The sequence below is a fragment of the Hemicordylus capensis genome, chromosome 5 (genome assembly GCF_027244095.1).
Source record: "Hemicordylus capensis ecotype Gifberg chromosome 5, rHemCap1.1.pri, whole genome shotgun sequence".
Taxonomy (NCBI): Eukaryota; Metazoa; Chordata; class Lepidosauria; order Squamata; family Cordylidae; genus Hemicordylus; species Hemicordylus capensis.
The window spans coordinates 236,063,040-236,083,391 of record NC_069661.1 but is presented as its reverse complement, the minus strand read 5'-3'; the positions used below and the strand labels follow the sequence as shown (position 1 = coordinate 236,083,391).

The window sequence follows — 20,352 nt, the reverse complement described above, 5'->3', positions numbered from 1 at the left end:
TGCCTCCCACAATATTTCTGCAGAGCCACCTTGTATTTTTTTAAAAATCCCTCCCCAAAACTCACCTGTTTTGTGAAGCCTTTGGCCCAAATCCCTAGGCCCCATACTCTGTAGAAAACTAAGCCTTAGTACCTGTAAACAAGGCAGTACCTGTTGCTCTAAGGCAGGGTTCCCAAACCTAGGAACATAGGAAGCTGCCATATAGTGAGTCAGACCATTGGTCTATCTAGCTCAGTATTGTCTTCACAGACTGGCAGTGGCTTCTCCAAAGTTGCAGGCAGGAATCTCTCTCAGTCCTATCTTGGAGAAGCCAGGGAGGGAATTTGAAACCTTCTGCTCTTCCCAGAGCGGCTTCATCCCGAGGGGAATATCTTACCGTGCTCACACTTCTAGTCTCCAATTCAAATACAACCAGGGCAAACCTTGCTTAGCTAAGAGGACAAGTCATGCTCACTACAAGTCCGGCTCTCCTCTCTGGATCTCCAGATGTTGTTGGACTACAAACTTCACCCACAGCCATAATGGCCTTTGGCAATTTTGTGCCTGGGGACAATGGGAGTTGTAGTCCAATACTAGCATCTGGGGACCTAGGATTGGGAACCCTGCCTTAGTACAATTTAACATCTATTTTGTACCAAGCAGGAGATAACTCAATCTGCATAGCATCTCCTGTATTGTCTTAAGATGGTTTACACACTGCAAACTTGCAACCTTTTCTATAATGTCCTATAACATTTCCCTACTTTTTGTTTTGTTTTACTGAACCTTCTGTCAGAAGAACAATTCTGGCAAACTCAAATGCTTGCTCAGTATTGTTGCCTTTGGCCTCCGCCCCCAATGGACCAGCATTGGCTATTTGTACTTTGTGCTTATTTTGTACACATTTTCACACTGATATCACAGACTGTGCCTCTTGCATTGCATGGCCTTTTAGCTCCAATGGTTGCATTTTTTAAAATCTTAGTGTGAGTGTTTGTGCTGTCAATGGAGGATAACACTGCTTGCCTCTGAGGAGGTGGGCTATAATCTATGAAAGTTTATGACACAATAAATCTGCTAGTCTTTAAAGGTACCACAAGACACTACCATTTTAATGAGAAGAATTTCAATTCCAATTTTAATTATATAAAACCTGATTTTAAAGAAATTAACAGATAGAAGGCAAAAGTACCCAAAAATACTTCTTTCAAACACGATAAAAGTGTTTTGCCCCTATAGCAGATACATTGGGAAGGGTAATGAGTCAGAAACTCAAGGTGTTATTGTGTGTCAACTCAATAAATATGTTTTAGTCTAGTTACAACCCAGTTTGGACCAGGCAGGAATATAGACTGGATATTATCATGTTGCCGAAACAGCCAATTATCATGCAGCTCATCACATTTATATTTGTAGTGCAAACAAGTCCTTCAATCTCATCTACATCAGTCCTTTTTACCTAGTCAGACTGCTAGGGGCAATAACAAAATCCAGTTACCTGGCTTGCTGCTAGGCATTCTCAGCCTCTGCTTACTGTAAACACTGGCTCTTCGTTAAATGATGGAAACAAGTCACGAACAGGCTTACAAACTGCAGTGATTTTAGCTGTAACTCTGTAGTAGAGGTTTGTGCTTAAGGTCTGGCAGCACTGTGGCGAGACTATCAAAGTATGGTAAAAGCTGGACAAGCATCATGAATAGGTTAGCTATCTATTCCAAGAGAGAGAGGACTTCCGATGGAAATAAAGGCTTAAAAACAATACAAGTTTCTTACATGGAAGTCACTTCTTTATAAGAAAAGAGCATGAAAAAAAGCACACAGATAATCTTGGGTGGTAATTCCACATGTGTCTGTCTCACAGTATGTACCTGCAGAGGGAAGCCCTGATCAGCCACACCTTAAGAGTGTGTACCTGCAGTAAAAGAAGTTATGACGCTATTATTTCATCCAACATTTGACACACTGCTTTTCTCTATACAGAAGTGTCTTCTGCATAGAAGTGACAAGTTAATCACTGGCTTTTGATCAGTATGTTATCTGCATTAAGGATGCTTACTGGCAGAAACCATGGAAAATACCAAGAAAAAATGTCAGTGGCACAGTAACTGATACCAGCCACCCTACCTCAAAGTTAGGATTGTGGATGCTGGTTGCCTGTGCCAAACAATCACAACTGAATCCTCACACACACAATAACTTCCTGGTCATTTCCAGTGTGCAGACAACTGGAATTGGGAATGCATGTGCCTCCCTCTTCCTCTGCTGCCCAATATTTGGCAGCAGAACTATGATATCGGGATCATGAGAACTGGCCCTTAATATTATAGTATTGGACAAATGATAGTTGCTTGATATCTCTTAACAGAAGGAATTCTGTAACAAAAGTATTACCCCCAACAGAACCTGAGAGGGACCCAAGAAAGAAGCAGTAGTTGTGGAGTCAGATCCCATGCACATTTAATTTGGAAATGAACCATTGTGTTCAATGGGGCTTGCTACCAGATAAGTGAGCACAGGATTGTAGCCTGAGCCAATACTCTATTACTCAGGACAGGAATTCCCTATCTTGGGGCCCCAGATGTTGTTGGACTACAACTCCCATCATCCATTGTGGCTGTGGGTGATGGGAGTTATAGTCCAACATTGGGAACCCCTGGGACAAGGAGTATTTAGGGCTACAATCCTGAAGTTACCTCCATGGAAGTAAAACCCATTGAAATCAATGAGAGGTGCTTCCAAGTAAAATGGTTTGGGTCAGACTACAAGTCTTTTTTTAAAAAAGCTCAGATTAGCAATTTGTTGGAGAGGCTGGCTTCTGAATTAGAAAATGCATCTCTATGGCACAGTATAGGAGCTTCTCTTCATACAAACTGCCATCATTCCTTTCGTATATAGTAATTTCCGAGAGACATGTAGAGGGTTCACAACCTGCTTTGGCTGTTTTCTGGTGACTGCTACCAGAGCACCATTCTCAGACTTTCAGCAGGCTGCAGGTATGTTTTGTGGGAAGGAGATAATAAAATACCAGATGACTCTGGTCCAGTTGGTGCCTAAGTTGACATCACTGGAAGAGGAATCCAAAGTTGAGCATGTTATTTGGAGAGAGAGAGAGAGAGAGAAAGAGAGTGTGTGTGTTTCCCCTCCAAGTTTCACACTAGTCTGCATGGACTCCTGGAGTACAGGACTGTATCCCTGAGGCACAGACAACTGCAATGATTAGTCACAAAATGGATATGTGAGAAAGCCGATGCAATCATGGCGCTCTTCTACACTACTGGTGCCAGTTGGTACATCTTCATCAACAGACTCGCAGCTCATTTTCCATGCCGTAGATTTTGGTCTTTAAGTTTCTCAATTCCCCTTGAATTTTCTTAGTTCTCTTATTGCCCTGCCGAACTTCATGCAGAATTGCAAGGTCTTGGTCTGGACCAACAGTCATTGTCACCTAGAAAGGGAAAGGAGGGGGAGAGATGCATAGACAGATATGCAAGAAATTCTGTTCTGAAAAAAACAGAGAACTGTTTCAAACGATTCAATGGAGCTGACACGCTAACAAGAAAACACGGTGTAATGGAATACAAAGTTCTTTCATGATGAAATCATCATTTCAAAGGGGCAACTGAAGGTTAATTTCTATGGGTCTTAGTCATGACTAACTTAGTCTAGACGCTGACCAATGTCTTTTTTGAGATGGGGCAACCATAATTGTTCAGGGCCTACTATATAAACATTTGATCTATATTTGCCCTGGATCACCACCTGCATTGGCAGCCTCTTGTGGTCAAATTTATAATCTGACTGAAATACAACTATTTGTATCTTATGGTTAATAAGCAGCCTCTGCTTGCCACCAAGTAAGTAAATTGTCCCTAATTTATCATTTCAATGTTCATTGCTCCCAAGGTCACTTCTACAGTCACAGTCATAAACTGGCTGTATCGCCTAAATGTTTTTCAGTGAATCTTCATTTACAGTATAGGATTCAAATCAGCTTCCTGCTAACTTCAATGGGAGCAAAGCACTTTTGGAAGGTTACAGATAAACTGTACTTCAGTTCTTTATACTCAAGAGGCCTCACACAGTGCTGGAAACATTTATAAGCGATTAGAGATAGAAGAATAAAAGCTCTAGAGAGGCAATACACTTTGATGCTATTTATAATGATGGTACAATCAAAACACTCGAGTCAACGGTTACGTGTGGTGGTTGACATCCCAACTAAATTACTCATGAGAGTCCCAAGAAAATTAATAGGACAAATTAGACTAACTTGTCCCATTAATTTTAATGAAGCTACTCGTGAGTAAATTAGTCTGAATGACATCCAGTCTGTTCATTTGAACAGACTTCTACTGACAATATAAAGTCAAGATTCCTGCTAATTTGTGCATTTCTATCTCATTTGCAACAGATATGGAATTCTGACCCCAAAGTTGTGATTTATAGGAATTCCACCGAGCTGCTTCTGAGGGAGAGGCTGTTCTGTCCATCAGCTTGGCTGGGACCACTTGCCTTTGGCTCCTGCCTTTTTGAAATTTCCTCTGCTAATAGCCAGCCCCCACATAATGGCACACATTCATTATATAGCAGCATTATATAGCAGGTACCTGATTTTGCTTCTCTGCCTTTTCACAAGAACATAAGAACAGACCTGCTGGATCAGGCCCAAGGCCTATCTAGTCCAGCATCCTGTTTCGCACAGTGGCTCACCAAATGCTGCTGGAAGCCTACAGGAAGGAGTTGAGGGCATGCCCGCTCTCCTGCTGTTACTCCCCTGCAACTGGTACTCAGAGGCATCCTGCCTTTGAGGCTGGAGGTGGCCCACAGCCCTCCAACTAGTAGCCGATGATAGACCTCTCCTCCATGAAGTTATCCAAACCCCTCTTTAAGCCATCCAAGTTGTTGGCTGTCACCACATCTTGTGGCAAAGAATTCCACAAGTTGATTATGCGTTGTGTGGAAAAGTACTTCCATTTGCTGGTCCTAAATTTCCTGGCAATCAGTTTCATGGGATGACCCCTGGTTCTAGTGTTATGTGAGAGGGAGAAGAATTTCTCCCTATCCACTTTCTCCACACCATGCATGATTTTATAGACCTCTATCATGTCTCTCCGCAGTTGTCTTTTTTCTAAACTAAATAGCCCCAGGTGTTGTAGCCTTGCCTCATAAGGAAGGTGCTCCAGGCCCCTGATCTTCCTTACTTAGGATATAAATATTGTATCTCTTTGATTGCACACTAGGGGTGTAGCAGGCTTGCTGGTGGCCCTGGGACACATTCACCCATGATAGCCATACCCCGCTGAGTTGACATCAGAAGCATGCCAACACAGGGGGCAGGGCAATTACCAGGAAGTGGGGGGAACCCGTGCAGCCCCTTGCCTGCTCCCAGCCAGCACTTTGTTCACCAGCTGGGTGCTTTATTTTCCTCTCTCATGAGGGAGAAAAAGAAAGCACCCAGACAGTGAATGAAGCACTGGCTGGGAAGGACTGAAGGGTCCTCCTCCTGGTGCTGGTCACACCTTGTGTGTTGGCATGCATCTGACACTAACACAGGGCACAGGGCCACCACCAGGAAGTGGGGAGTTGGCAAATGCTTAGTTCGCTAGCTGGGTGTGGGCACCATGGTGGCCTCCCAGACCCTAGCAGCCCAGGGACATTTGCCTGCCTCCACCCAACAGTGGCTACACTATTGATGTACACTATTATTACAAAACATAATCTGTCTTGTACATATAGTTATTACATTTTATTTTATCTTAACTCTGTGACCTGCCTTGAGTACCATCAGGCAGTGCAAATGTGTAGTAAATATATAAAATAAAAATTCAGGCTACAAATGTCCAAATGTCATTGGTATCCATCTCTTGGTCATAACTGCCATTACCTTGAAGAGTTGCCTCTCTACATCCTTCAGCCTTTGCCGAAGTTGTTTAATGTCAGTCTTAAAGCCTTCCACTTCCATGGCACGCCGTTTTTCGAGGGCCTCATAGCGCTGGGTCATCAACTGCAGGCGCTTCCCCATCTTTTCTGAGCGTTCCTGCAGATGTAAAAGCAAATGGAAGATTTATTGACATTTATATCCTGCCTTTTGACCACATGGTCCTTAAGGTGGCTTACAAGAATCTGTAATAATAATCTTCTTTTTTAAAAAATTAAAAGTGGGTGTTCTATGGATAGTTTTTACAATATGTATCATGAAGGTGGGAGATCACAATGTGCCAAAGTGGCTGCAAAACTAGTTAGCAGCAGCAGCAGTCAAAAGCATTACCTTGAAGATCACACGCCCCACATCTCCTTCCTCCCGAATCTTAGCCAGCTCCTCTTCCAAGGAAATACACTGTTCTCGGTACATGTCTGCTAACTTCTGCTCCTGTGTTAACTGGTCCTGCAGCCCCTGTGTTTGAGATAAAAAAGCCTAGGAGTTACCTCCCATATAAGAACGTAGGAAGCAGCCTTGAACCAAGGGTCTGATTTGGTATAGCTAGAGCTCAGTATTGTCTACACCAGGGGTTCCCAACCTGTGGTACTCCCAATGTTGCTAAACTACAACTCCCATCATCCCTAAGCACAATAGGTTGTAGCTAGGGATGATGGGAGCTGTAGTTCAGCAACATCTGGAGTACCACAGGTTAGGAACCCCTGGTCTAGAGTGACTGGAAGCAGTTTCTCCAAGGTTCAAACAGGAGTTGGAACTCTACCGAGAGATACCAGGGATTGAACCTGGGACCGTCTGCATGCAAAGCAGCTGCTCTACCACTGAGCCACAGCCACAGCCCCATCCCATGTATCGGAAGGCTATGCTCAATCCCCCTCGCCCCTCAGTCCTAAACAGACCTAGTTCATTCAGTCTCTCCTCATCACCTAATACTTCTCAATGGTTAAAAAACAAACAACTAGCAATACGCTATAAACAGACACAAAAATGGAGGCATCACTACAATACTGAAGAATAAAAGAGAGCATAGACAGAGGCATTACCAACATATCCGGAGTTATACAAACAACTTTCACACCCCCAGATTTTAAGAAGAGTGCTCTTGAGGCTAGAAGGGAAGAGATACTGGCAGGACAGTGCCACACGGCATCTCAATGTGCCAAGGCACCACAGATGTTGGAGTCTCACACTACATTACCAACTCCTGAGAAATAGGCAATTCAATTAGTTCAGCTGCCATTACCTTAATTTCTACACTCTGTGCTTTACACAATTCACGATCTGCTCGGGAAATGTGCTTGGCGTCTCTCTCGTCCCTCTTCACATGATGGTCCCGTTTCCTGCCAACAGCATCAATTTCACTCCTCTTTGTGTGACCATCTCGTTTCCTGCCAACAGCATCAATTTCATTCCTTTTTGTGTGACCATCTCGTTTCCTACCATCAGCATCAATCTCATCCTTCCTTGTGTGACCATCCTGTTTCCTGCCAGTAGCATCAGCTTCATTCCGCTTTGCGTGACCATCTCTTTTCTTGCCAAGAGCTGCTCTTCGTAAACTATGTTGACAGGGGCTGTTGTCCCATTGGTCGGGGCTGCTGTCCCACGGGTCTTGCCCACTTTCCTGCTGACTGATGTTTCCCTGCCCCTGACTTCTACTGCTGTCCCGCCAACCTGGACTGCTGCCCTGCCAACCCCTGTCTCGTTTGGCTGCATCTTTGCATTTGTCCAGCTTCCTCAGCAAACAATCCTTCTCCATCATCCAGGATTTCTCATTTGCCCGTGCATCAAACTTCAGCTGGAGAAAATCTTTGGTGCTCTCATACAGCAAGTTTTGAGCTTTGTTGTATCTGGAGAGAAAGATTACAATGAATTAATTGTTTTGTTCTCCACTTCCATCATACCTTTAATATTCCACAGGACTGATTTTCAGGAGCAGTGTGTATCCTGACCAATACAATTTTCTCTTAAGAATATGTCCGTCCTGGCATTTTGTAACTGGGTAGGTGTGTACTGGCTTTGGGGCTTCATGGAACCTAAACATATGAAGCTGCCTTACACTGGAGTCGGACCACTGCTCTGTCTAGTTCAGGAAAGTCTGCTAGCAGATTTCCAGGGCTGCCAGGTAGATGTCTTCCCCAGGCCTAATATCAGAGATCCTTGACTATAGATGCTGGGGACTGAATCTGTAATCTTGAGCATACAGTAGGACTGTTCACACATCCATTTAGGAGTGGATTGGAAAGTTAGAGAATTTCTATGCCAGTCACAGCACAAGATAAGAATCTCTGTGTGGGTCATTCAACCCAGGAAATACATGATTAAGCCAAGCAAGATGTCCACTGCTGAAATCGGGAGCTGCATGCATGGAAAGTTCTCCATGCATGCTTTGTGCTGCTAGTAGACTGGGAAACTTCACAGTCTCAGCAGCTGTCCTCTGAGGTCATGTAGGAACAACAGATGGACCCAGCCCTGCTGAAGCTGCTCTGGCTACAGGATCATAGAGTACACTTTGCTAAGTAGCACATTCATGGACAGCAGCCCACGTAGCCACTGCTCTCTATTGTTTCCAGGTCTACTGGCTCCCGATGGCTGGTCAGAAATGATAAGTGGATCCACACAACCAGAAAAGCAAGGTAGGAGAGCTTTCCTCTCCTCCTACATTGCTTAAGAGCAGGGTTCAAAAGTTAAACCCTGCTTTGAGCAACCTGGGTTGGAAGGATTTTTGCAAGTTCACACAATCATACAAACCAGGGCAGCCCGACTTCTAACCTGATTTTGATTATTGGATGAACAGGCCTAATATGTGCTCTAGAACTGGGGTATGGACCCTCTCCCTCTAATAAAAGAGGGAATAAATTGAGAATTTATTCTCAATATATTCTCATGGTAAGAGAATTTCTTACGAACAAGGTCATGATTCTCTCACATGCCCGAGCAGGACTTGAATTAAGTCCTGCTCAACTGACTGAGCTACCTGGGCAAGCTGCATTGCACAACAGCCCCAAGTCAAGGGGTCTACAAAGCTGAACACTGCAAATGTAAAACAGGTTGCTCATCTGTAACTCTTGATCTGGTAGTGATCCATTGTATTAATAAAAAATGGGTTCTGCACCTGTGCAGGGACCTCGCAGGTAGACTAGCTAGCTCCTTGAGACCCCACTCTGTCTCACATGTGCTCTGTGCTTTTGTTGTAAACAGCAGTTGGGGGCGCCATTTCCTCAGTTTCTTGCAGACCACCTGTTCCCGACGATCTGTCCTGTTACTGGTAAGTGGGGTTTTTTGGTGTGTTTTTCTTTAAACTGCAGCGGGGCAAGTCTGGGAAGGTTTTATGAATACAACAGATCACAACCAGATCAAGAGTTACAAGTGAGGAACCTGTTTATCTGGATCGTGATCTGTTGCATTCATAATGAATGGGTGATTAGCTAGCTTCTTTCATGGTGCTGGGCACAGTAGACCCGAAACATAAAGCAACACCCTCTTTAACACGCTTCTCCCAAACCCTGCCTGCTTTGCCAATCACAGGTCAATGGCATAATGTTTTATACATGGTTGTTGCGAGGACCATGTTGCTGCTGCACAGATATCTGCCATCTGTATACCTGACAAATGTGCTGCTAAGGCAGCATATGCCCTAGTTGAATGTGCCTGTATTGTGCATGGGGGATTTATCCCCTGCTGTTTGTAAGCATGCACAATCAACTCAACTAACCAAATGAGCCAATCTTTTTCTCGATATAGGTAGGCCCTTGTTTTGCCCCTTGTAAGCCACAAACGGCCTTTTCGTCTTTCTCACTACTCTTGTTTTCTCTAAATAATACAGGAGGGCTCGGCAGACATCCAGAGAATGCAGCGCCTTTTCTAACACCATTTCTGGTTTTGGGGGAAAGGTTGGTAGGATAATTTCCTGATTAAGATGCAACTTCGACACAATCTTAGGGTGGAAGTCTGGATCCAGCCGCATGACCACCTTATGAGGGTAGAACTGAGTGTATGGTCTGTCCATTCTTAAAGCTGTTAGCTCACTCACACACTTTGCTGTGGTGACTGCAATTAGGACTGCTGCTTTGGGTGTGACCAACCTTAGACATGCAGACTCCATTGGTTCAAAGGGGGCTTCTGTCGATGACAAGACTAAAGACAAACTCCACTGCTCTATAGGCTTATTTATAGGTGGATACAGACTGTTGAGTCATTTCAAAAATCTCTTACTTTCCAGATGAGAGAACACAATTATGTCATCCCACCCTTTGTGTCTAGACGAAATGGCAGCTAAATGGACCTTTATGGATACATTTGCCAATTCACTCAATTTCAAAGAGATCATAAACAGGAATACCTGTTTCACATTGGCCTGTTTCAGGCGGTAACCATGCTTGTGATCATGGGCTAAGAATCTTTTCCATTTGCTGCTATAGTTGTGTCTCGTAGACAGCTACCTATTATTCAGCAATATCCTCTTCAAAATCAGATTTTCCACACAGTCATCCATAGAGTCTTCACATCTGGATGCTGTACCCTTCCCTTCTCTCGTATGAGAAGGTCCGGACAAAATGGAAACCTATGGTAAGTCCCTTTCAAAAGACGGAGCAGTGGTGCAAACCATGGTTGTCTTGGCTACCATGGTGTCACCAGAATACAAGTTGCATTGACCATTAGAATGTGTGCCAGAACTCAATTATTGGTTGAAGTGGAAAAGATACAGGAGATCTTTGTTCTACCTGTGTTGGAATGCATCGCCCAGCAACTTGTCACCTATTCCTGCACATGAGCAGTATTTGACACTTTTTGTTCACAACAGTTGCAAACAAGTCCACTGTTGGATGTCCCCACAAGCTGAAGACTCTCTGGAGACAAGTGTCCTTGATTTCCCATTTGTGGCATTGGTCGTGATGATATATTCGACTGAGGTTGTCAGCTAACATATTGTCCACACCTCTTGTCCAATATGTTGTCAGCTAACATATTGTCCAATATATTCAGTATGGCTACTGAATATATTGCGTGAGCAATGCACCACTCCCATATCTGATTGCTCAAGGTGCACAGCAAGCTGGACACTGTTCCTCCCTGTTTGTTGAGATATGCAATTGCTTTCGTGTTGTCCAATGGCACTTGCGTTACTCTGTTTCTGAGCATAGGTTCAAATGCCTGTAGGGCCAGAAACACTGCCAGCAACTCCAAGTAATTTATATGGTGCTGGGCTTGAGGTTTGGACCATTTTCCTTGGATCAGATGTTCTCCACAATGCGCTCCCCAACCTGTTAGGGAGGCATCCGTTGTCACCCACTGAGTTGGTGTTACTGGTTCGAACGCAACTCCCCCCCAAGAGATTTTCTTCTAATGTCCACCAATGCAGGGAGTTCAGCACTGTATGTGGAATCGTCAGCTGCATCTTCTGACTGTCCACATTGGTGTGGAAGCTCCTTCGATACTATATCTGTAATGGTCTCATATGCAGTCGTGTGTATTGAACTGTGGTGTTGCAAGACACTGTTAGACCCATCAAACACTCTATGTTTTCCGCAGGTTGTAATGGACTATGTGTGAACTGCTGAATTTGGTTTTTGATCTGCTGATAACGCTATACAGGTAAGTATGCTTTTTTCGTTTCCATGTCTAGAATTGCCCAGAGGAAACTTAGACTCTGTGGCTCTAGTCTCAACTTTTCCAGTGGACATTGATCCTTAGATCCTGTAGCAATTGTAACATCAAGTGGATCTGCAAACGTAACTCTTCTTTGCTGCCGCTCACCAGAAGCCTATAGTCCAGATATGGATAGACCACTATCCCCTGTGTTCACAAATAATCCACTGCCGTAGCCATGACTTTTGTGAAAACACATGGGGCTGCTGACAGTCCGAAGGGTAAGACAACATATTGGTACACTGCACTTCCCACTGTAAATCTGAGGTACTTGCGGTTGTTCTCCTGTATCCCTATATGGAAGTAGGTATCCTTCAGATCTAACGTCGCTGCCCACTCCTCCTTATTTAGGAAGGGTAGTATTCCCTACAACGTCGTCATTCTGAACCTGCAAGCCCACACAAACCGATTGAGCTGGCAAAGATCCATGATTGCCCTGATTCCTCCATCCCTTTTTGGGATTTGGAAATAATGAGAGTAAAACCCCGACAATCTTTCTGTCTACTGCACCAGTACAATTGGCTGCTTCTCCAAAAGCACCTGCACCTCCCCTTGTAGCTCTGGGGTGGCCTTGGTGTACTTCAGTCCTGAGAATAGTGACAAAGTTTTGAATTCTATCACATATCCAGCACTCATTGATCTGATGTTATGTTGTGCCATGCTTGGGCATGGCTTGCCAACTTGATGGTGTTGTTGGCAACCACAAAGCAGATGTTGGGTGCTTTAGCAATTGTCAGATGATGCTCGTGCAGTGGACTGATGTTGTAATCAAAGAGTCTGGGATTGACTTTGTTTGTCCTAACGTTCTGATTTTTATTTCTTTGGGCAAAACCCTTGTTTCTTTGAAAGGGCTTGTATTGTTGTCCCTCCTGTCCTGATGTTTGAAAGGTCTTTGGTGGCCATAGCTGCGATTATGAGAGGCAGTTGTTGCTGCAGATGTGGTTGCCATAAACATTTTCACCATGTATTTTAAATTTTTTTAAACGTCTCTATTGTTGAATTTGTATTTTCATTGAATAGGCCTTTGTCATCAAAAGCCAAGTTCTCAACTCGCTCACGCATATCTTGCTGCAGTGTTGTGGATCTGAGCCATGCGTGGTGACACATAGTCACTGCAGTGACCATGGCTCTGGACTCCGTTTCGGTAAGGTGTTTAAAAGCACTAAGCTGCTGCCTAGTCACCCATGTTGTCTTTCCATATAGTTCTGTGAACCTATCTTGAGACTCCCCCAGTGATAATGAGGTCGAATCTTGTAACAAAATATCCCACAAGAAATGGTTGTATCACGCCATACAGGCCACATAATTTGCTATTCTGGTTGCCAAGCTAGATGTTTCCTGCCTAGCATATCTACCTTTTGCCTTTCCTTGTCAGACGGCGTTGTATGGCGACGACCCCCCTTGCAAGATGTTGCACAGTCAATCACCATAGAGTTTGGAACCGGATGATGCAACAGGTAAACATTATCCTCTTCTTGGACCCTATATAAGCTTTCCAAATGCTTTGATGTCAACATGGAGATCAGGAGTATCTCCCAGGCTGCTTTTGCCACCTTGGTGATCACCAAAATCATTGGTAAGGCTACAGGATGTGATGTCTTCGCTGCAGCCACCATACTATATACCGGATCCTTTAAATCTGCCTACGGCATCCTCAAATCCATACCGAGCTCTTCCGCAATTTCCCTAATAAGGGCATGGTAAGCTTTTAGCTCTTCAGACAGGGATGTTGACAGTCTGGGAGGGACATCTGAAGGTGGAGTGACTGGCCCTATCAGAATCCGATTCTGAAGTGTATCCTTCACCCTCCTCTGATGAAGGTGATGGTGGGACCACAGGTGGCGTTGCCTTCCTTTTACTTGGTCTCTGTTCCACCTCCTTGGGCACATGTTGTAACTCAGGGGCTTGCATAATTGGTTGCATTGTCTGTGTCTGACATGCAGTTGAAGCAGTAGGTGCTGCTGGGCAATTAGCCTGTGTTCCTGTTAGGGATGTGCGTTTCGTTTCGGATACAAAACGTTTTGTGAACAAATCAGGCCATTTCGGCTGTTTTGTCGCCAAAACAAAACTCCCAATGCTTAAAAGAGAAAATTTTGTAGCCAAAACAAAACGTCCCTGTTTCGGGTACAAAATGTTTTGTTGTTTCGGCTGTTTTGGAACTCCATTTTGCAATCACAGAAAGTTTTTCTCCTTCAGTCTCTATTTTGAGTTTTGACATCTGTTTGAATTTCCAGCCCTTCCAGCCCGCAGATTGGCCAGTGAAAGCATGGGCTGATCTGCTGGCAATTGCCTCCTTATTCCTTTTAAGCAAATTTAAGGGTAAATTTTACCCTCATTGGCCAGTGGGGCAGTGTGCATTTCATTGTTGTTGTTTCACACTGTTGTGTGTAGATCAATTGCATTTTGGGCGGGGGGGATGTGGATGTGCATGACGTTTGGAAATCTGCCTGATTTTTTCCAAGGCTCTGCTGTTGTTGATGTGTGATGTTGATATTATTTGGGGTGGATTGGGGGCAGAAAGGGGGCTTTAGGGACAGAAGAGTGGTTCAGGTGGTAGTGCCCCAATGGGTGCCTGCTGCCACTCAGATTCCAAAGGAATTGGGGAAAGGGCTGATTTTTAAAGAATTTCTGAAGTTGACATGTCTTTGGGGCAGATTCGGGACAGAAAGGGGGCCTGAGGGGCAAAACAGTGGGTTGGGTGGCAGTGCCCCAAGGGGTGCCTGCCACAACCCAGATTCCAAAGGAATAGGGCAAAGGGCTGATTTCTTAGGAATTGTTGGAAGTTTACGCTTCTTTAAGGTCCCCCCCCCGGGAATAATGGAGGTTTCAGCAGACTCATAACTCCACCGGGGGGGGGCACTGGGGTGGCTGGAAGTGAGTGGTGGTGTAGTGCAAATAGGGTGCCAACCGCCCCCATGGGTTGCTAACCCATGGGGTGCTGGGTTCTGTTGTTTCTGAGGTGTTCTGAGTGTAGATTCTCTATGAAATATGAGATTTTCAATGACAAACCATGAATCCACTCTCATATGCTACCGGAGAATCTGAATCTACACTCAAAACATCTCAGAAACATCAGAACCCAGTACCCCATGGGTTAGCAATCCATGGGGGTGGTTGGCACCCTATGTGGTCTACACCACCACTCGCTCTGGGCCACCCTGGTGCCCCCCAAGTACAGTTATGGGGCAGGAATTATGGAGGTCCATCATTCCCTATGGGGAAGAACTTTACAGACACGCAAACTCCATTACATCTTTAAAAATCATCCTTCTGCCCAATTCCTTTGAAATAATTCTGGCAGCTTCCTTGCCCCCACTGGGCACTACCACCCACCCTACTCTGCTCTGGGCCATGCCTTCCCCACCAACATGAACCTATACTTTTGCTAAAACCTTGATTCTTCCCTAAGGGAAAAATCCAATACTTCAAAAATTCACCAAAAAAACAGGTTGCTTACTTGTAACTAATGATCTGGATGTGATCCATTGTATTCATAAGAACTGGGGTTTCTGCGCCTGCGCAGGGACCTCCCGGGCTGACTAGCTAGCTCCTCTTCGCGCCCCGCCCGTCTGCACGTGCCTTGCAGATTCCGTTGGAATTGACGGTTGGGGCGCCTCTCCTTCAGATTTCTCGCAGACCGCCATATCTGGGACGATCCGCACACCAGCATCCACCAATCCATGCACTCTGCAGTGGGGCCGGCTGGGAGGGACTTATGAATACAACGGATCACATCCAGATCATTAGTTACAGGTAAGCAACCTGTTTATCTAGATTGTGATCCATTGTATCCATAAGAACTGGGTGTTTAGCAAGCTACCCCAAAAGGAGACGGGTACAGAAGACCCCTAGCTATGCCAACACACGTTTCAAAACTGACTTCCCAAAATTCGCTTCTCTAGCCATCTGCAGATCCAGAGCATAGTGCTTTATGAATGGTAGATGTAAAGACCATGTTGCCGCTAGGCAGACATCTGCCATTTTAATGCCTGACAGATGCGCTGCCGACGTTGCGTAGGCCCTAGTAGAGTGGGCCCGCACCGTCTTTGGCGGTGTTACCTTCTGGCTCTTATAGGCCAGGAAAATAAGCTCCACCAGCCAGTGAGCAAGTCTCTGTCGAGAGATCGGACGGCCTTTGCTACGCCCCCGGAAGGAGAGAAATAATTTTTTACTCTTCCGAAAGGCATGAGTTCATTCCAAATAATATAGGAGTGATCTACGCACATCCAACGTATGGAGGACCTTTTCCAAGTCTGTCTCTGGACTGCTGAAAAAAGTTGGCAGTACTATGTCTTGATTTAGGTGGAACTCCGTTACCACCTTCGGCAGGAATTTCGGATCCAGACGCATCACTACTTTGTGTGGATAGAATTGAGTGTAGGGTCTATCCATCCGCAGGGCCGTCATCTCGCTCACTCTCTTAGCCGATGTAATGGCCACCAGGAACGCAACCTTCAAAGTCAGAAGTTTTAGTGGAACAGTCGCCAGCGGCTCAAACGGTGCCTCCGTCAAGGCAGAGAGCACCAAGGATAGACTCCATTGCTCCATTGGGCTGCGCACAGGCGGGTAGAGATTATTAACACCCTTCAGGAAACGTTTACATTCCGGGTGAGAGAAGACCGTGGATCCATCCCAGCCCCTGTGCCTTGACGATATTGCAGCCAAATGCAGCTTAATCGAGACATTCGCCAGTCCACTCAGCTTGAGTGATGTTAGGTAGCGTAGCACATCCCGTGGGGTCGCACGCAAGGGCGTGACACCCTTCCCTCTCATATAAATCTTGAAGCGGTTCCACTTGCAGGCATAACTGCATCTAGTCGACGCACGTCTACTATTCAGTAAGATGTTGTTCAATAGTTGATTCTCCAAGCGGTCAGCTTGAGAGAGTGCACATCGGGGTGTAACACCTTTCCGTGTTCTCTTTGTAACAGGTTTGGAGCCTTGGAGAACTTGTAGAACACCGACTGAGACATTTCTAGAAGTGCGGCAAACCACAGTTGGCATGGCCACCACGGAGCCAGAAGTATGCATTTCATTGGGTCTCGCAGTATCTGCGCGACCACACGTCCCATCAACGGCAGCGGGGGGGAAAGATATAACAGCCCCGTCTTCCAGGTACGTTGAAAAGCATCCCCCAGGGACCCTAGGCCTATGCCCGCACGTGAACAATAGTTCACACACTTTTTGTTGGCATCCGTGGCAAATAAGTCTATCGATGGGACCCCCCAGGTCTCGCACACCCTGTTGAGATGCATTGGGTTGATTTCCCACTCGTGTCTCTGGTTGAAGCTGACGTCCCTGCTGAGACTGTCGGACAAGCAGTTGTCTACCCCCTTTATGTGGATAGCCACTGGGTGAATTGAATGCTGAATGCACCAGTCCCATATCTTTTGCGCAAGTAGGCAAAGGGACAGTGACACTGTCCCCCCCGATGGTTGAGGTAGGCAATCGCCGTTGTGTTGTCCAACTCCAGCTGTACTGCTTGTCCCGTTATCATAGGTTCGAATGCCCTTAGGCCCTGGAACACAGCCAACATTTCCAAGTAATTTATATGCTGAAGCCTTTGCAACTGAGTCCACGTCCCCTGTATGCAAATGTTGGCGCAATGCGCACCCCAGCCTGTCATCGAGGCATCTGTCGTTATCCGGGATGTGGGCTCCTTGGTCACAAACTCGACCCCTTTGTTCAAATTGTCCATGTCTAGCCACCACCCTAGGCTGGCGAGGACACGTGGCGGCAATGTCAACTGCATGTTCTGGCCATCTACATTGGGGCAGAAGTTGTGGAGAAACCAATGCTGCTGTGTGCGCATGCGGAGGCGCGTGTGCGACACTGTTGTGGTGCATGATGCCATCAAACCCAACATCCGTTGGATTTGAGCAGCTGGCTGCCGCGGAGTCCTCCGAAAACGACGTATGAGTTTGTGCATTTGGGTAATCCTCTCCGCTGGTAAGAATGCTCTGGCCACCCCAAAGTCCAGAACCGCTCCGATGAAGTTCACTCGAGCCATGGGTCCGAGTCTCGACTTTTTCCAATTCACAGTGATGCCGAGACACTCCAATAAGCCTAGCATCTCCCGCACTTGGCGGATAAGCAAACTCTTGTCGTGGCTCACCACGAGCCAATCGTCTAAATACGGATAGAGCCTTAAGCCCTGAGTTCGTAGGTGGGCCACTACCACCGCCATCACCTTTGTGAACACTCTGGGAGCAGTAGAAAGTCCAAATGGAAGTACCACATATTGATAAAGCTGTGCCCCCACTGTAAACTGGAGATACTTACGGTGACTCTCCTGGATTCCGATGTGAAAATATGCGTCTTTGAGATCCAGAGTTACTGCCCACTGTTCGTTCACCAGCAGAGGCAGGATACCCTGTAAAGTCACCATCCTGAATTTCTTGGTCTGAATATAGAGGTTGAGCCCCCTTAGGTCCATTATGGCTCTTATTCCACCGTCTCTCTTTGGTATTTGAAAATACCGGGAATAGAATCCTGTTAGCCTGTTCGCCCAGTGCACCCGCGTGATCGCCTGTTTCTCCAGCAGCACCTTGACCTCTTCCTGCAGTACCTCCGTGGCCGGAGTATAGACCAGTCCGGAGAAGGGAGGTCTCGTCTCGAACTCCAACACATATCCAGTCTGTACTATTCTTAGTACCCACCGGTCGGATGTTATGTTGTGCCATGCTTGCGCACGGCTTGCCAGTTTGATGTTGATCCTGGCAACTACAGGGCCGATGTAGTGGGTCCTGGATGGTACATTCAGTAGCACTGGATATAACTGTAAGTGGCTACTGTGAAAATGATGCAATGGACGAACAGTCCTGTCAAAAGCTCTTGCTGGAGGCGTCCTTGTCGCCTTGACGAGCCGGTTTCCCTTTTGGTTTTTGGTTAAAGCCCTTACCGCGCTGGTAAGGTCTAAACTGTTTTCGGTATTCCTTGCAGTCCCGATACCGATCACTCTTTCTCTGATAATAACTGCGGCTCCTTGCTGTTGAACTGGAACCGCTCAAGGGCACCATGAAGGTGCGGGCCGTGAATTTGGATTTCTTTAACGTCTCCATTGACGTATCCGTGTCCTCATGGAATAATCCCGTGCCATCAAATGGCAAGGACTCCACTTTCTCTTTCATATCTGTCTGCAGGGTCGCTGAGCGAAGCCACGCATGTCTACGCAAGCTCACTGCAGTAACCATTGTTCTCGATTCAGTCTCTGACAAGTGCTTGAATGCGCTCAGCTGCTGGCGCGTTATTGCCGTTGTTCTTTCATACACATCATTAAATCTCCATTGAAAGTCCTCTGGAGACAAAGAGGATGAATCCTGTAAGAGAGCATCCCATAGTAGATGGTTATAACACGCCATACACGCTGCATAATTAGCAATACGAATTGCCAAACTGGAGGTGCTATAGATCTTCCGACCCATAACGTCGATTTTCCTCCCCTCCTTGTCAGCAGGCGTGGAATGACGGTGCCCACTCTTGGTGGACGAAGCGCAACTGACGACCAGGGAGTTCGGTACTGGATGGCACAACAGGTAAAAGTTCTCTCCCTCAGTCACCCTATACAAATTCTCAATCCGCTTGGAAGTCGGAGCCCCGACCCCCACTGCATCCCATGCAATCCTTGCAGCCTTGTCTATTCCAGGAATCATGGTGAGGGCAACAGGATGCGAAGCCTTGGACCGCCTCATCATATTATAGACAGGGTCAGCAATGTGCGCATCCGGAGAGCTTACGTCCATGCCTAGGGCTTCCGCGATGTCCCTTATGAGGACATGGTAGGCTTTCAATTCCTCCGTTGGCGAGGTTGACAGCTTTGGCGGCACATCCGAGGGAGGGTCCGATCTACGGCTGACATCATCCCTGTCAGAGGTCGGGCCCGACTCATCGTCCTCACTATCATCAGAGGGTGAAGATGATGGTTCAGAAGGAGGAGGCTTTGCCTTTCTTTTTCTCTTTCCAGCAGGTTTTTCTGGCGCTCCCGACTGGACTACAGGCAACTGTGGATTCGCAGGAAGGTAAGTTTGTACCTGCACCAATGGTGCTTGTATAGGTAAGTTCACAGACGCCACCTGATGTTCTGAATGCAGCAGCGGCTGAGCAAGTTGTCCAACCTGCACAAGACTTTACAGTCCCTGCACCGGTTGAACTCCGACCTGTGTTGCCTTCCAACGCAAAAACTCTGCATAATCATCCGGCACACCATGGCGGAACCCGCAGGAATGAGTTGGTTGCACCAACGTCGAAGAGCACCCGACATCGGTTCGAGGGCCCTGGATTACTGCCGGTGCTAGCGAGGCAGCATGAGGCAAACCCGTCAGTTCTCCACCTCCAGGACCCTCGTCCAAGCCAGCCGACAGGAAGCCGCAAAACGTTGCACCCGAGGGTGTACTCGAAGTTGACTCCAACAGCTCTCTAAGCCTGTCCCCCTGTGTAGCCAGACCCGGAGTCCTCGGCGTCGAGGGGGACTGCGCCGGCATCAATGCCGGTGACAAAAGATGAGGAATCCTCCTCAATGCCAAAGCCGTTAACACCGACGAAGGAACGGTGCTCACGTTCAAGATTTGCTCCGGAACCGTGGATGCCGACGGTGGAATGGTATACACCGCCTGAGCGTTTGCGGACGGCTCCGATGCCGAGACTTGCAAATGCATTGACGCCGACACAGGTGTCGACTCCAATGTCGATGCCTGTCCCAGAGTGATGTGGTCCAATCTCGAAGTCGAGGTCGATGCCGAAGCAGCAGACACTCTGGCCGTCGATACCGAAGGTGTCGACGCCGAGGCGGTAGG

At 46.5% G+C, this 20,352-nt stretch overlaps 1 protein-coding gene across 2 annotated transcripts in view; it reads right to left on the bottom strand.

Moving 5' to 3' along the window:
• Positions 1 to 1,062: 1,062 nt before the first annotated feature.
• The window catches only part of CCDC77 (coiled-coil domain containing 77), a 42,159-nt gene continuing 22,869 nt past the window's right edge, over positions 1,063 to 20,352 (bottom strand). For both annotated transcript variants that reach the window (XM_053258064.1, XM_053258063.1), the window contains exons 9-12: positions 7,158 to 7,761; positions 6,248 to 6,373; positions 5,864 to 6,016; positions 1,063 to 3,424 (exon numbers count right to left, since the gene is read on the bottom strand). In XM_053258064.1, coding sequence (XP_053114039.1) covers positions 3,278 to 3,424; positions 5,864 to 6,016; positions 6,248 to 6,373; positions 7,158 to 7,761 — 1,030 coding nt within the window. In that variant the 3' untranslated portion in view covers positions 1,063 to 3,277. The remainder of the gene's footprint in view (positions 3,425 to 5,863; positions 6,017 to 6,247; positions 6,374 to 7,157; positions 7,762 to 20,352) is intronic.